General features: G+C 40.9%; 1 protein-coding gene across 2 annotated transcripts in view; it reads left to right on the top strand.

Moving 5' to 3' along the window:
* Nucleotides 1-18,468, top strand: part of pcdh10a (protocadherin 10a) — a 59,084-nt gene that overhangs the window by 19,125 nt on the left and 21,491 nt on the right. For both annotated transcript variants that reach the window (XM_078210364.1, XM_078210356.1), the window contains exon 4: nt 5,167-5,466. In XM_078210364.1, coding sequence (XP_078066490.1) covers nt 5,167-5,466 — 300 coding nt within the window. The remainder of the gene's footprint in view (nt 1-5,166; nt 5,467-18,468) is intronic.

The raw sequence follows: 18,468 nt of genomic DNA, 5'->3' as shown, positions 1-18,468 counted from the left end.
AACTTAAAAATGGGGACTGAATGATGTCCAATATGTCTTGGACCAATTATCACCCAGCTTCTAATGTTGCTCCGTCTGAGAGACTACCTTTGATCTTGCTTTTCTGTGTGAAAGATGATGGGAGGCGAGCTGGTAACTTCATTCTAAAGTACCTGAAGGGAATAGTAAATAGGTTAAACGTTTTCAATGTATAATAGCCAAAGTGTATGGTGAGTGTTGAGTTAAATAATGTTCGTTTGAAATACATAGACACAAGGCAACCAAAGAAGGAAGTAACTGTAGGAGTACATGTCTGAGGATTAGGGAAAAAGGTAATTGTAGGTGTGTGCATATTTTTATGTAAAGAACTTGACATGTGATCTTGATGGCCTGACATTAAAATATTCCACATATTTATTTCCTTTCTTCTGCTGAAATCTTTTGAGCTTTTGTGGAAGACTTTTCTTTGGAATTTGGAAAGAAGACATTCCAGTGAAAAGGACGAAAGCTGTAATCTCACTTTAGACCATGTCCACTAGCTACCAATTCTTTGAATGTAGTTGGGTTGTTTGCAAACTAATCGCCACTCATCATTTTTTGTTATTCTTCACACAGTCCCCAGCAAAGAAACAATTAACACAGACTTCATTAGAAATATTTTCACTAATATTTAACGAGGTCAACTATGTTCTGGTCTGTGCTGGCTTGTGGATATGCTGTATAAAATCCTCTTTTGTTCATCTAATGTTATCAGACCATTTTGGCTGCACTTCTTTTCCATTGAAAATGGTGCATTTGTGCAAAAGAGAGTTCACTTAAACCAAAGGTGTCTGTGTAAAGAAAATAGCGATTATGAAATGAAGTATTAGGCAAGTTAAAAAAAACAGATACTCCACCACGACTGACGGGGCTATTATCAGAAGGCAAATCACTGCTGGTTGCTATTGTATACTTGCTGGTGACCGGGCCAAGTATGCATTGGCGGAATTCTTTTGTTTCCTTGGTCGTGGGACAGGTTGCACTGCCCCAATTGACCCAATGAGGAGGGGAAAATACATATTTAAACCAAATTCCAAAAAATAAGTATGTTCAATACAAGAGGGGTAAGTATGTATCTTTTTAAAGTATCCACAAATTTACTCCTTCCTTTGCAACAAGCCATTCTATGTATCTCATGATTGTTTAGCAGAAGTCCACCCCAACAAATGAGGGTAATCTTGCACTTTATTGTCCTTCCTTTTTGTCAAGTCTCAACCTGTTAAACTAATAAAATTTGCTGTTACTTTTAAAGCTTACTGTGCTGTGTTCTGAGCGATATATTTAAAGAAAATAAATGAAGACAAATGTGAAGAAAATTGTTATCCACAGTGGAGGTCAGAGTGTTTTGCCACTGGCACCCATCACTGAAATGAAACAGAGCAGATTAACCTTTGAGTACCCAATGTCTTTTGAAACTTGCACATTCATTAACTGCTAAAAATGATCTTTCTATAGGCGTAATTCCTATCCAAAGTCCAACTTGGTGCTCTTCAATGGTTCACTGCACAAAAGCAACATGCGACATGCCATTCATTCACACCTATACAGCCCAGGTTTAATGCATTGCTCTGTAGCATTGGTTGGTGTCACTCATGGTATGAGTTGGGATGTTCCAAGTTACTTCATTGGCTAGGGTTGCACAAATTGACAGCTACATACATACTACACCCAATGCGGTACTAAGCCATACATAGGTTTAAATACCGGAACATCAGATCTCTGTACATAACACACTGGCCACCAGAACTTAACTCATATAGCAGAATCCATTTAACAGCATGGGCCAGCTGATCTGAGCAGGAGTTGTTGTGAGGGCGTGGCAATTGGCGTCAGCACTCTTGGGCTAGGAAGAGGTGAAAAACCAGCCAGGATTTCCATTTCTGTTCAATACCCAGAGACTCCCTACTGGAACATGCACTTGTGTGGACATTGGATGAGGACAGGACTGATGCCTCATAATTTAATGAAATACAATATTAATTTCTCATGGAGAATGAGCAGTTGTGTGAGGTCAAGCAGGGTTGCTGGTACCCATTAAACCACACTTCATTATGAGAAACTATCTCATGAAAGGACAGGAGGAATCAGCAGAGAGGGATTGTCCAATTGTGCTAGTTACTGGAGAACTGACAATACTTGGGAGATAACATCCCAGGCAGAATTACCATCTTCATGAGAGGTAGAGTAACATGGAAGGGGAACAAACTTGGCTGATAATTCAGGATTGGAGGATGCCCAAGTTTAATTTGGGTTAACCACTGGTACCTTATTTAAGTGGTTGTTCTTCAGCTATGAACCTAGACATTGTTGGTAGCCTATTTAACTGTGGAGTTAATCTCAATCCTGACTTCACCAATATCATCATACACACACACATTTTCCAGGAGCAACCATTGAATAGTAACCAGAATTGGAGACTCAGCTGATTTCTTTGCTTTGTAGATGTTATGTTGCTATTTTGACTCAGGTGAACTAATTCAGCGCTTGAAGTAGGAATATTTTAGTTTCTAAGTCACAGATTCTTATTGTTTTTCCCAGCTGAGCCTATGTAGAGCTCAGAAACTATAACTCATTTTGATATTTACCTTTTCTCCTTCACACCTCTGTGAAATAGCAAGGGAAGTTTACCTAGATTCAAGATGCTATTTGAATGTAAGCTGTTTAAGACCTTCAAAATTTGACCTGAAACCACATGGCTGGTTGTAATCTGGTTGAGTATTGCGGCCTTTCAATCTTAAAATGATCATTGCCGAAATTTTCATTATAATCTGATGGGTTGTGACTTTATGGGTTGGATATTAATATCTTACACTGTGCAACAAGTGAGATTTGATCTCACTCGATCAAAAGAGTGCTACGGTATAGTTTTTGTTCAATAAAAAAGTACATTGGTGTTCAATTGGAGAAGAAAATATGCAAAATGTTAAAGGTTTCAGGGAGAAAGTTCACGTTTTTGAAAATTGCAGAGCTGTTATTGCATATTTTTTCAAATTGATGCCACAGATTTCTTCTGCATCTTCTCATCTTGGAACTGTTGTGACATGATCGTCATGTCTGCTATTACCTTGTTGCTCATATAAATAGTTTGCTAAATGGTCACAAACAGAAGTTTCAGTTCACAGGAGAAATAATATAAAATAACTTTGACACAATCAATATGCATTCCATATATCTGGGTGGCACTGTGGCACAGTGGTTAACACTGCTGCCTCACAGCGCCAGTGACCCGGGTTTGATTCCCCGCTTAGGTCACTGTCTGTGCGGAGTCTGCATATTCTCCTGAGCCTGCATAGGTTTCCTCTGGGTGCTCTGGTTTCCTCCCACAGTCCAAAAGACATGCTGGTTAGGAGCATTGGCCACGCTAAATTTTCCCTCAGTGTACCTGAACAGGTGTCGGAGTGTGGCGACTAGGAGATTTTCACAGTAACTTCATTACAGTGTTAATGTACACCTACTTGTGATACAAACAAAACAAACTAAACTAATATCCTCACCTTTTGGTACCACAATAATCCTGTTCCTGCTTCAAATTTGAAGTCAGACATTTCAATTTTGCAATGTTGCAAAACTTCAACTCTCTGAAGCACTGCCAAGTGCTACAATGACTTATTACCCTCTCTTAGCTCTTCAATAATTTAAAAAATTCAGAACTAAAACAACAATCTGAGTCCAGTTCATCTTGAGGTGGGAGTTCACAGAACAAGATAATCTAATCAATCCACAGTCTCATTATTGTTGATGCTATTATCCTATAAAACATTGAATTCAAATAAGTATTGGTGCGGAATTAGCAACAAATTCAGTTGATGTGAATTATTAAGCAATCCACGTGTACTGTTGCTCGTGAAAAAATGTCAGCTTGACCACCGATTCATTTGGTGATGGTGCCTGGACATTATAAGGAGTCAACATGGCAACCGGGACAATGTTACAGGTTGTGAAGCAACAAAGGTTGAAGTTCAATCTCGGCATTGGCACGCATCTGGCAACAGGGGACAAGCTGCCCATAACATACCTCCACAGAAACAGAAATTGAATGGTGTAAAATGGGCAGCCGGTCCACTACTTTCATTCTTGCACCCAGGAAAGGTTAGGCTTCTGCCCTACCAGCTCACATAATATGCTTGAAAATTGGCCAAGCTCCTATACTAATTTCTGGGACAACAATGAGATGGCACAAAGATGCAGAGGTGCAGCTTGCCTAAGAGTAACAATAACATGTCATCACTCTTCTGAGAAAAAGAGTTTAGCTCCATTTTCGTGGTTCAAAGTGGAAATATTCCCACACCTGACAATAATCACCCAGGTAAATATTAAACCATTACAGATTTGAAAGAAATAGATTCTAATTATGCATAACGTTCTAGTATAATGCAGTAAATCACTGTCCAAAGTGACTTTGGAATCTGTAGCACACCAGTCCTTGTGGCTTGTCTTGTAACAGACAAGTTAACGAGGCATTTTCACTGGTGCATGACATCAGTTCATTAGTGCAGGATATATCTTAAAGCTGTATTAACATGGAGCCCTTATCTGTAATTAGAACTGTACCACAGTCTGTGTGTTACAAGTGGTGCCTGCAGTATCTACAATCATGGTCACTCTGGATATAACTGTAAATCAGTTTTTATGCATAAATGAGAAGCAGAATGAAGGCCTTCTTCCCATAGCATCACAAGTGAGCAGGACACAAACATGACCTTTCTACTTGTCTGCATGAACAAGAAGGGTAGACATACCCTTTAAAAAAGCGCATGTTTAAATTTACAATGGAAAAATCTATAAGGGCTGTTATCCAGAGGAAAGGTTCTTTAGAATTTTAAAATGTCCTTGGCCCTTCACTTCTGAGTGCAGTGCTGTATTGGAAGATCTTTGCTTATTATACCATGGAGTGAGAGCTGAAGCAAGAATTACTTTGCGGGTGCTGACTGTTTGGTGTTTATCTCTGTACTGACAGAATTAAAGACAGATTGTGTAAATTTGAACTGGAGCAGTGTGCTGGGTCAGAGCAAATATATTGAAGGCACCAGTGACAGGTATCCTAAAACCTGTCAGGACCTTCTCAATCAAAAATAGAAATGGTATCCTGCAACCCTCTGTGGAGTAATATCATAATTTAATGCTGTTTATTTTGATTTCTTTTCGCAGGCGCTGATCTCTTTTCCAATTGCACAGAGGAGTGTAAAGCACTGGGACACTCGGATCGTTGTTGGATGCCCACCTTTGTACCCACAGATGGTCGCCAAGGTCCTGATTACCGCAGCAATCTGCATGTCCCTGGCATGGACTCTGTGCCAGACACCGAGGTCTATGAAGCTCCAGAGCAGACTGGGGAGAAATCCTTCTCTACATTTGGAAAAGAAAAATCACATCCATCTAATTTGGAAAAGAAAGAATATGATGCACTTCTGCCCAACACACGTGCGCCTTACAAGCCGCCATATTTAAGTAAGTACATCACAAGTCAACGATTTGTTGGTTACGAATTTTACTTGTGCTTTGAATGAAAAAAACATTTTCTACAGGGAAATTGAAGTTGTCTTTAATAATATTACCTAATGAAATATAGTGTTTATTGTTTTAAACAAAAAGTAAGTTAACGTTCTTAATGAAATATAATTTGGGGTTGATTATCAATTTGAACCAGATACTTGAATCTATCTGGATTTCAATAGTTGAGATGATGCCAAATTGTTAAGTGTGTTGAAAGTGGGAATAGAAGTGTCCACACATTTAACTGAAATCTCAGTGTATTTGAAGCATAATCAGGAAATGCCAGAGTCTGTGGACACTTTCCAAACATGATTTGACATAACATTGGAACTGCATGGACTGGATTTCCTTGACAGGGTATGTTTTTTGGCAAGGGGGCACATAAAACAGGATGGGTGAAAACTCCACCATCTATCCATCTATCCTCATAATATGGGTGGTAGGGGGGGAGGGGGTGGGGGAATGTGCACTGAAATAGGCAGCCTGCCCACCATATTTAATTAAAGAATCAAGGATCAATTGACCATGTTAACATGCCAATAGATCCCAATAATATTCTGGCCACACCAAAAGATGGTTGGCATGGGCAGTCAGGGTGATTGTGGGAGTCGCGGGGTGCTCTTTGTGCAGCCACCCCTAGGATAGTGCCCCCTCCCCCTTTCTTCCCATCTGCCTTTCCTATAAACACACCACCAGCACACCCCTAAGCTGCCCAAATGCTCCCTGCCCACAACGCTGGACTTGCTCCCGCATGCATGGGTCTTTATCTTGACCTTGCTTGTAGTCCTGGCAGCACCCACTAATGTGCTCTTGGCGCTGCTGGGACTGATAGAACTGGCAGCCAATCCAATTGACTGGCAGGTCCTGAGGGCAAGACCTCCTTCCCAGTGAGGTGTGGAAGTCCCACTGACTGCTTATTTACCTAGCCTGCAGTATGTTATAGCTGTGGGATGTGTTGGCACCCAGCATGATTGGGGTAGGTGGGGAGTTGGCGGTGAGCTGTTCACGCCCCTGTGATACGTCCCCCTATGTGTTGCCAAACCAGAGTGAAGTAAGATTGCCTACTCCAGGGACCTCTAAGTACTGTGTCCCAAAGTAAGATCAATCCATTGCTCTGGAGTTGCACTGCAATTTTATTGGTTTACTTCATAATTTATCTTTGTTTATGCTGGGCAGGAAGAGATTAATGCAAGGTCACAAAACATTATCTTAGTTGTTGCAAAAGTATGAGAAACTCCACTTTAAACTCACAATGTGCAAGCCAATGATATGTACCACAAATTTTACAAGCATTAATTGTGAATGACCGTTCCATAAATAAGTTGAAGCAGGTGTTGTACAGTTTTGCATGGAGTTTTCTCCACTTTGGTGAAACTAAATTATACCAGCAGTGCTGCAACATTCTAAGATCAGGTTCAAACAGTGCATACTTAAGCAGACTGATGATGGTGAGCAAACGCTTGTGAAATTGTTCGTGAGAATAATGACCTGAAGGCCCTTTTGGCTTTTTATTGACATTACAAACTGAAATTTGGGTTTGAGGGTCTCTCTGTTTTTAAAGGCAGGATGTAGCTGAATTGTATGAACAAGTAATGTCCCAGATTTAATTGCCGGTCTGTGCAGATATAGCTGAACTCAGTTGAGCAGCCACTGAGATACTACCATCGTCCAAACAGCCCTAAGGATAATAAATCAAGACTTCTGCAGCAATTCACTTGCCCGCAATTCTTTACAGAGTGCAGAGCTGTCCAGGGTTGCCATGTTTCATGGTCTAATAACCAGATGATATTGCCTATTAGGGGTCAGACAGGAATAACGGCAACTTAGGCAAGGTATCACAGGGTGCTCACATCACATTGATGAACCATACCCAGCAAGAAATCAATGCCATTAGCAAAGAGCGAAATAATAAGAAATAAAACAACAGAACTAAAGAACAGTTCAGTCAACTAGCAGGGAATCATTTTACCCTTAAAATGAAAGCTCAGAAAGCACTCTTTATAATTGCTGCAATTATATTACAGCTGAGATGAAGTTGAGATGGTGTGAAACTTTCTCATGGAGGTGATCTGATGCTCATGTCAGCTATGCTTCAGTTGGTAACCTCCAGCACAGAAGGTTGTGGGTTCAAACCCCACTTCAAGGCTTGAGTGTAGAAGTTAAGGCTGGCATTCTAGTCTGTTGGAGTACTACACTGTCAGAGGTGCTGCCTTTTTGATGAGATGCTAAGTGGAGGTGGTGGCTATTTTGAAGAAGTGCAGAGGCCTGCTCAATATTTAGCTCCAGTGAACATTACAAAAAGGGATTATCTGGTGGTTATTGTATTGCTGTTTGTGGGAACTTCCTGTGTGCAAATTGGCTGCTACATTTCCTACATCACAACAATGATAACTCTTCAGAAGTACTTCATTGACTGTAAAACCCATTGAGATCTTCTGTGGTTGTGCTCTATATAAATGTTAGTCTTTCTTTTTTCATACTGATGTCAAGTTTGACTTCAGTTATCCTGCACATTTCCTGTTCCAGTAGAGCCTAAACCTTAACTGCCTTTTAAGCATACACATTATCCTGTGTAATCACAATTTAAAGAAAGCACTGAGATAGATTTTCATCTTCAGTGCTCCTGGTGCAGGGTTTTATGTCCCATGGGCACATATAATGAGGAATGAAGAAAAAAATCAAATAAAAATTTATTCTACTGTCTTAGCTTAGGTAGGAGTTGGGCAATTCTTTCATTAGGAAGCATCAAATGCAAAAAAAAAGCATTGACATGTTTTGATAAAGATTGCCTTGTCACATTGTATTATTTAGTCATCAAACAAAACAGGCGTGCCATAGTTTGTTTCCAGTAAATTGCTTAGAGCCTATTTATACGCCTGTCATTTGCTGTTTAAAAAACATTTTTGTCCTTATATCTTCATAATTTGCATACAATTGTGTCATTGAAATGTTTGTCTGCAGCATTTAACATGTTGAAGGGCAATGTGTGGTTGTATTTTTTGAAAACCTGCAGTTCTTTTGGCCTGTTTCTACTGGTGCATGTTTTCACTTCCCTATGGATTCAGTTTCTCTTCTCCTAATGAGCCTTCAGTTCCATATTCCTGTTCGAACTATGATTTTGCAAAACGTTTTCTTCTGTGAAGTTAATTGCACGAAAATGATTTTCTTTTGTTTTCGAGTCTCCTGAAATTATACATATTTTAAAGCGCTCACACATTTTATATTCAGCAAAACGATTTTTAAATTAATTGCAGGTCTAACACAACTGTACGTCAGTGTTCACTCTTACAATCATAGAATCCCTGCAGTACAGAAGGAGGCCATTCAGCCCATCGACTCTCCACTGACCCTCTGAAGAGCATCCCACCCAGGCCTATCCTCCCTGCCCCACGCCCGCAACCCAGCACATCCATCATGACAAATCCACCGAACCTACACACTAGGGGCAATTTAGCATGGCCAATTCATCTAACTTTCACGTCTTTGGACTGTGGGAGGAAACCTGAGGAAACCCACAGAGTTTATTATCATATCAATCAGTGAGGTTGTCTTTTTAATTAGGTGTTCCAGTTTGCTATTCTTTTCTTAAATTCAGCATGTCCGGTTAACTGGCTTCAGAAATGCAGCTGACTTTGCCTTGGACTGTCCGAACATAATCCAGCACATCAAAGACGTTAGAGTTTAGCAGTTATATTGGGGAATATAGTTTTATAATTGTGGGCCAAAAATAAAAATGATAGCCCCAAGTTAAAAAAAAAACTTTGCACAAACAACTTATTTATAACACATTTTATGTAACAAATCATTTCAAGGTGTTTCACGGAGCATTTGTGAAATAAAATATGACACTAGCTATGTGAAGAGATATTTAGGTTAGATGACCAAAGTTTTAGTCACAAAGGTAACAAAAACAGAAAATGCTGGAAAATCTCAGCGGGTCTGACAGCATCTGTGGGGAGAGAATAGAACCAACGTTTCGAGTCTAGATGACCCTTCATCAGAGCTAAGAGAGCAAAGAGAATCAGCAGAGATTAATATTATTGGGGTGGGGGCGAGGGGGTGTGGAATTAGACAAAGGGAATGTAAATGAGGATACCGAAGGCTGAGAAGGTGCTACAAGTGTTCATTAAATGATCAGATTGCGAGATCTTAGCTCTGATGAAATCACTTAGCTCACCTAGACTCGAAACGTTGGTTCTATTCTCTCCCCACAAATGCTGTCAAACCTGCTGAGATTTTCCAGCATTTTCTGTTTTTGTTTCAGATTCCAGCATCTGCAGTATTTTGCTTTTAAGGCAGTTTTAAGAGGTGACTTAAATGAGGGAAGCAAGGTTGGGAGATGCTGGGAAAGAATCCCAGATCTCTGGGTCTGGGGAACTAAAGATAAGACCACCTATGATGCAATGATTAAGATCAGGGATGCTCAAGGAGTTTGAGGTAATAAGAATGTAGATAGTGCAGAGGGTTTAAAGGCTGGAGAAGATTATAGAGATGGGGAGGGATAGGGTGGGCTTGAAAGCAAGAATGAGAATTTTAAAATCAAGCCATTGTTTTAATGGGATCCAATGTAGGTCAGAGAAGATGAGGGTGATAGATCAATGGGACTTGGTGCAACATGGGTAGTAGAATTTAGCATTAATTTTCCCGGTATATTGAAGGGAGAACCAGTTTCATTCAAAGCACTTATTTTGATTGTGCGTCCATTGGTTAAAATTAAGGGGAGGCAATAAAGTAGTGGTATTGTCACTGGACTAATAATCCAGAGACCCAGGGTAATACTCTTGAAACCCAGGTTCGAAACCCACCATGTTTGATGTTGAAACTCATTTAAAAAATCTGGAATTAAAAGTTTAATTGTAACCATAAAATCATTGCTGATTGTTGCAAAAACTCAGCTAGTTCAGTGATATCCTTACCTGGTCTTATCTACATGCGACTACAGATCCACAGCAATGTGGTTGACTCGTAAATGCCCTCTGAAATGGCTAAGCAAGCCAGTCAGTTCAGGGCAATTAGTGATAGGCAATAAATGCTGGCCCAGCCAGCAATGCTCACATCCCATGGATGAATAAAAAAAATAAAGTTGATGCTTGAGTAATAGACATTAGCCTTTTATTTCTGGTATCTGAGTTGAAATTCAGATTAGAGTGGTGTTACGAACATTCTCCTATGTTTGCTACCTCTTAAAAGTTTCATTCAGACATCAGCACAAGACAACCCCTAGCTTGGAACTAATGTGGCAGGCACTTTCAGAGATGCCATTTTCAAGATGGTTGTTGTGGGAGATTTAAAAAAGTATACAACCCTGGCTATTCTTCTATGATTGAGGTTAGGGCTGACATGCACTCGAGGCAAAGTAGAGGCTGCTGTACAGTGTTTCCAATTGTCTCAAGCCTTGTGCAGAAGTGCTTGATGTTGAAATAGGGAACTGAAGTGGCAAGCGTTCTCTTTCCAAGCATTGGAATCCTTAACTTTGTTAAGCTCAAAGTTCAGATAAAACTGGAGTGTGTTTGGACCAATGAGTATAATATATAAATATAGAAGAATGGAGATAAGAATGAAGAAATGTCATATAATAATGAAATAATGACATAGATATTATCAATACTTGAATATAGAAGAATAGAAATTTATAGTATATGCAGAAAAAACATGCAGGTTAATAATTGGTGATACGTACATGCAGAAGAATGGAAACTGTAATATAAAGGCAAAATACTGTGGATGCAAAAATAGAAAGTGCTGGAACAACTCAGTGGCTGGAATTTTACCGGAATCAGAGGGGCAGGGCGGGGGGACCATGGAAAGGTCCGTTCACCTCGGGTGGGATTTTACAGTCTCGGGATGGACGATGCCATACAATCCCACCCAGCATTTCTAACAACATCTGTGGAAAAAGAATAGAGCCAACATTTTGAGTCTTTCACTATCCAGACCCAAAAAGTTGGCTCTATTCTCCCTCCACAGATGCTGTCAGATCTGCTGAGTTTTTCCAGCACTTTCTGTTTTTGAATGGAGGCTGTAATATTGGACTGTTAAATTCACCTATGAAGTAGCAGCGATTGACTTACTTGGTGACTATTAGAGTAGGCATGCAAGCTTTCTCACTGGTAAGAAGGAGTATTTGTGCATTCGTCCCTCTGGATCCTATTCTCTTCTTTATTTTGATCAATTATCTGGGGAATGACATCAAACGTGACAGGCGTTTTGCTGATGACACCACCCTGCACAGAGTTATTAATTTGCCGTCAGTAAACAAGAAGGGATTGAACAATTGTAGGCAGATATTGGGGAAAAAAAAATCTGAACAGTGGCTGACTAACCGTGTGTTATCTTCAGCGAAGAGACGACTAAATCAATGGCTCTGTTAAGAATTACGTCCACTGTAAAGAACCAGGTGTTCTTCGATTACAAACATCTAGCTCTGCAATATGGGTAATTAAGTCTGAATTATAATGGGGCAGATGAAAATGTCAGACTGATTGCAGGATAAAAATTTTCAAGCAAACAGGATATAGATAACAGCCAGTTGCACCTGCATTGTACAGGTGTAGAACCAGTGTTCGAATAGTCAAATTGCTTTGCTGAGTTAATGATAGAGTATTATAGCTTTGTTCATATCAAAATAAAATCTTTGCTTTGTTCTTGGAATTAAACCACTCTGAAGCCATTAAATCTAATGGATTGGAAGATTTTGCCTAGCTCCTTACCAAAGTCCTCACCTTTAAAAATTATGGAAAATGTAGCTGGGCTGTCGATGACATAATGGTGACTATAAAAGTCACTTGTACTTAAGCCTGAGACACGTATTTATGTCAGAAACACAGCAGCTCCATCTCAGCATTTATTACCAATCTAATAGACTCTTCACTTTTTGTTTTAAACAATGTTTTATGTATTATTTCTTCTGCCTGCCGAAACTAGACCAGTGCTTTTGTCTGAAACAAAAAATGTTTGTATGGAACAAAAAATCTGAACACAAAGTTAACCGTTACCTGCTAGATCAGGGTAGCTGAAATGAAAATGAGGTTATAGGAAAGCGTAGGGCTTCCCATTTGAATCTCTACTACAAATCCTTCAGGGTCTGTGTGTTTTCAAGAACAATGAGGCTCATTTGTAGAAGGCATCTGTCCATTGCCTAAAGTTGTACTACATTGTTGTTTAGGCAAATATGTCAGAAAATCAGAATATTTCCTTAGTGATGAGGGACTAGGAGCTGTGGAGGATTAAAGGCATACGGGCAACTGTTATGCAGCTTTAATTTAAACACATTCCAAGCATTCTGGTTTAATGAGACAAAAAAGGACAGTGATTCAATTATTTCTTTATTTAACACTTCTAATACCAACGCAAACATAAACAGTTGCAAGTCATTTACTCTTTACTGAACTTTAACTCTAATTGACCATCAACTTTCAACTGAACTTTAACTCTGAAACTGCATGTTAACTTTAACTGAACATCGACTTTAACTAAACATCAACTTTAACTATTTAACTGAAAATAGATACGACTGAGTTTAGGAAAATCTTGGCCAAGAAATATCCTTGATGTAGAATCTATATTCTTCTTCTTTGAAGCATCCTTCAGGGTACAAGCCTTCTTGCGATGGTTGGTCGCTTTGAGTTATCACTGCCAAACAAAGGCTCACATGTCTCTTTATCTATAATTCTTGACTCGATTCCGAAAGATTCTCTGACATCCAGCCAATTGTGTAACGAGAAATCAATCACATGGCTCAAACATCCAATGAAATTACTTTTGAACGACGCCATGATGCTTAGTCCATTTGACATGTCCCATACATAGCAGCCATAAAAATTGGAGCCATGATGTCTCAGTTAATGTAAACAACTTCCCTTATCTGGCCCAACACAGGAAGCATCAGATCACAGCTCCCAGTCCAGAAGCTCTTTACGACCTGCATCTGGTTTTAATCTATAAATTGACCAAAATTCCCAGCGTGCTTCACTCTCAGTCTGAAAAGCCATTTTAAAGCTTATATTGCCACTGTTGTTGTTAAATTATTGTTACAGCCGTTCTTTATTCGTCCACAGTAACCATAAATATGAGCTGCTTAAAACTAACACTCAGGTGCAAAAAATAATCAAAAGAGCGAGGAAAGATTGGCTTTTGATTCCAGAAATTAGAATGTACAATTGAAGGAAGCGGAATTTCATTTGTACTAGAGTCTTTGTCAATTCCCATCTTGACCACTGCATTCAGTTTTAGCAATGGAACATCATGAAGACTGTACTCATGTTAGAAAGGGTACAGCACACATTTATCTGGATTTAATCAAGAGATGTTGGCATAGTGGTAATGCCACTAGAGTAGTGATCCAGAAGCCCAGGCTAATGCTCTGGGGAAAAGGGTTTGAATCCCACCATGGCATCTTGTGGAATTTAAGTTCAATTAATTAAATATGGAATTGAAAGCTAGTTTCAGTAATGATGACCATGAAATTATCATTGTTTGTCATTAAAAAAATCCATCTGGTTCACTTTGCGCCCTTTAGAGACACAATTCCCTTCTTCTTATCTGCTCTTGCTGACATGTGACACCAGACCCACAGCAATGTGGTTGATTCTTAACTGCCCACTGAAGTCACCTAGCAAGCCGTTCAGTTCAAGGGCAATTAGAGATGGACAACAAATATTGGCCCGCCGACAATGCCTGCGTCACATGAAATAATAAACAAATGTTGTGAGAATAAGGTGCATAAACCTTGGCTCCCCCATCGGGCATGTTCTTTTGAAGGTGGGTCATGTAAAATATAAGGGCTGGCAAGCCCACAATGTCCTTGCCCACCCATCCAAGCTGACCCCATGCGATGGTAGGTGGGTGGTCACCAGTATTGGCAACCAACCTGTCTGTTTCAAATCAATAATTAATGACCATTTGAGCTTGTCAGCAAGTAAATTGACCCATACAATACGCTGCCCATGCCATACCGCAGTTTGTGTGGATAGGCAGGCAACATGGGGCAGTCCGCTTTAAAAAAAAATTATAAAGGTAGAAAGAAAGGAGAAGCACATTATTGTTGGGGTAAGATTAATGCATCAGGGGCATCTCCCCTTCCCCTCTCACCCCTACCCCCCCCCCACCCCGGAAAATTAGAAACCCTCCCTTTGCTCCTCCTTACCAGACCACCAATGCACACACTACCTAGGCTGCCTGATCCCTCCCCGGTGCAAGACGCTCACTTATCTGGGTCCAAACACCATGGCTGCCTTCCCCGTGGGAATGCTTGCAGTTCCAGCAGCACTCACTACTCAGTCCTGGTGCCAAAGGGACTGGTAGAGGGGCAGAAGTCCCACCTTTGGCCTGTTTAACACAGTATGGCTGCACGGCAGGCTTTTTTTTGTGCATTGGCTGTCGGCCAACTATTCCAGTAAGTGAGGGGGATGGTGACCAATATGCCCTCTGTAAAATCCAGCCCTTTGCTTGTATTCCCTCGAGTTTAGAAGGTTCAGCGATGATCCACAGAAAAGTTATTTCCTGTCATGGAGAAACCAAGAACAAGGGCATAATCTCACAGTTAAAGCTAATTCCATTTAGTAATGAACTCAGGAGTGTGCTTTCACACAAAGGGTAGTGTGATTATTGAACATTTCCAACTAAAATGCTCAAGACACTAAGATTGATAGATTTTTATTCGGTAAGAATCTCAATGGAGGATTTTGTAACAATGGCAAAACAATGGAGCTGATGTATTGACCAGTCTAAATGAATGGCAGAACACCCTCAAGAGGTTGAATGGCCAATTCCTGTTCCTATCTTCTTGCAATCCAATAATCTTCTTACAATCCTACTGAGATATGTATATGTTGGGGGACATTGGAAATGGTCGGGCAGTCAGTTGCTAGCTTGGTGACTGGTAATGCAGCAAGGTGTGTAAATTTGGTTTTGAAAGGTTTTTTTACAAGTGGAGTAGGAGTTGAACTTGAACTTGTATAAGACACTAGTTCGGCCTCAGCTGGAGTATTGCCGCACTTTAGAAAGGAGGTGAAGGCATTGGAAAGAGTGCAGAAAAGATTCCCGAGAATTGTTCCAGGGAAGAGGAACTTCTGTTGTGTAGATAGGTTGGAGAAGTTTGGACTGTTTACTTTGGAAACAAGAAGGTTGAGAGGAGACTTGATTGACGTATTCAAAATCCTGAGGGCCCTGGGTAGAATAGATAGGGGAAAACTATTCCCACTTGTGAAAGAATGAAAAACAAGAGATCACAGATTTAAAATAACTCACAAAGGATGCAAAACTGAAATGAGAAAGAGCTTTTACACACAGTGAGTGGTTAAGGTCTGGCATGTGCTATTTGAGGTGTGGTGGAGGCACGTCCTACTGGAGCATTCAAAAGGGAATTAGACTGAGACTTGATATTAATGGTTAGGGGAGAGGGCAGGAGAATGAAATGCTCATTTGGAGAGCCAGTGCAAAAACAATGGGCTGAAGAGTCACCTTCTACGTTGTAAAAATTCTGTGACTGCTGTAAAGAAGGAAAGTTAAGCTGCAAAACAAAGTGGCTGTATGTAAAAGTAAATGTAATTTCAGCGGGACAACATTTCTCCCATGTAATGAAGATTTCTTCTTTCTTTCCTGCCTCCCTCTTGTCCTCCCTTTTGCTATCCCTCTCTTCCTCTTTCTTTTGGCCAATGGGGTAGGGTAATGTTAATGAATGGAATAGTTAACTCATAAAATCCTACAGTGCAGACGGAGGCCATTCGGCCCATCGAGTCTGCACTGACCACAATCCCAACTAGGCTCTATCACCATAACCCCATGCATTTACGCTAGCTAGTCGCCCTGACAATAAGGGGAAATTTAGCACGGCCAATACACCTAACCCGCACAGCTTTGGACTATGTAAGGAAACCGGAGCATGATGTTGGAATCCAAACTTGATGGAACGCTAGAAGACTTACAAGCCCGTTAGCTTCACTGGAGAATCACTCCCAGAGTACATTCACCTCGGTGACATTTGCAAGTTGGAGATAGGTGCACTAACTATTAAAGCAGAATGGTTGTTTAAAACAGTGGTTAATGACTAACCACGTAGGAGGAAACCCACGCAGACACGGGGAGAATGTACAAACTCCACACAGGCAGTGGCCCAAGCTGGGAATTGAACTTGGGTCTGTGGTGCTGTGATGCAGCAGTGCTAACCATGATGTCATCGTACCATTCGGGGATCAAATGACAGCATCAAGAACTCCGGTGACAGAAATAACATGGCTTACATAGAAATCCTTCTATTTTACTCAAAGAAAAACTCAGAGGAGCATCCCAAAGTGTTCTGCATTCAGGTGCTCAAATTTTCAACTTCCATGTCATGCCTGTCTGTGAAAGGTTGTTATTTAGTTTGAAATGAGGGCATTTTTGTGCAGTGAGCGCAGTCTTCCTTGGAACTAAATCGAGACGTGGCAAATGATTTAATGTTGAACTCCTACAAGCATAAAATAAATCAACTTACAGGTCAGGTGTAAAGTCTGTCCTCAGAGGTGAAGGAACCGTTGTCCTATAACCCACTGAAGCATTAGCTATCTTTCCAAACTGCTCCTTAAAAATTGTGTCCCAGTATTCCTTTGGATTGTAATTAGTGGTGCTGCTGGCACAGACGGAAAGAGATAATCTTGACCTTCAGTGGAAGCGAAAGTCTGGAGAGATTTATAACTATGGCAGCTGAATCAATATCATCCATTTCACACTCTCATCCAAAATTTAAAATACCCCCAAAATGGGTGCGGAAATTGTGGAACATGAAATCCAGACATTCAGTAGATTAATCCACAGGACGTGAGATACGCACATCCACTCAGAGGGGATTTTTATATGGGCGGGGAACAGGGAGTGTGTAGGCAGTTAAATACCCAACACGTTCCATCAAGTTTGTATCCCAACATCATTCTGCCCACTCCGGGTTTCACCAGGGCAGGTTTGTAGCCAAGTAAGAAATCCATTTGGAGCTATCAGGTAAGTCATTGCAATATTCAAATAGTCATTAACCACTGTTTTAAACAATCATCCTATTTTAATAGCCAGTGCACCTATCTCCAACTTACAAATGTCACCGAGGCAAATATACTCTGGGGAGCGCTTCTCCAGTGAAGCTAACACGCTCGTTATTCTTCAAGCAGTGAAAACAATGAGCTCTAACTATAGCCAGTCAAGAGGCTGGTGCTCACATAGTTATTTATCAAATTCTCCACACACTGCTTGTCAGGAGATTGCCAACTTCTTGGATGTTAGTTCATTTACCTTGGACCTCACTCACCTTCAGCTACCATTCTCTGCTACTAGCCTTCACCATGGCATGGAAGCTGCTTGACAATGGACCTCAGAGCAACAATGCCACCGCCAATAGTATCCAGCAGCAGCAGGAGCAACACCAGTGACAGCACCAGTTGCCTTCTCAGCCATAAACTGTTCCACAGAGTAGAGATGGTGGGCATAGAGATGCAACTCCAAGGAGACGTTACCCCCCAATAGAGTGATTAGTGACAAAGGATCAGCTCTCTAAATAATTCAGAGCACCAGTGCTTCAGGAAGCTAAGGTGCTCACAGCAGCTTGTTGCTGAAATCTGCAGCTTCCAAGAACGAGACCTCTTGGGCCAGTGGACCATGTGGGCATGTGTTGCCAGTGGTTGTCAAGGTGGCTACCACTGGAAAACCAACCCATCACCAACTTCACCACCATCTCCCCATCCCACCCAGATTGTTACCTCTCCATGAAGGTGCATGTGCTCTTCTCCTGCAAGGGTGTTGAGTGTTAGAATTGGATTTTGTAAAGTGGAGGAGAGAACAATATCTGTACTCGGGCAGCACGGTGGCACAGTGGTTAGCACTGTTGCCTCACAGTGCCAGGGACCCAGGTTCGATTCCCGGCTTGGGTCACTGTCTGTGTGGAGTCTGCACGTTCACCCCGTGTCTGCGTGGGTTTCCTCCGGGTGCTCCGGT

This window comes from Mustelus asterias, chromosome 1 (assembly GCF_964213995.1).
Source record: "Mustelus asterias chromosome 1, sMusAst1.hap1.1, whole genome shotgun sequence".
NCBI classification, from domain to species: Eukaryota; Metazoa; Chordata; class Chondrichthyes; order Carcharhiniformes; family Triakidae; genus Mustelus; species Mustelus asterias.
The sequence above is the reverse complement of the archived record's forward strand: the minus strand, read 5'-3'. Positions and strand labels throughout refer to the sequence as shown.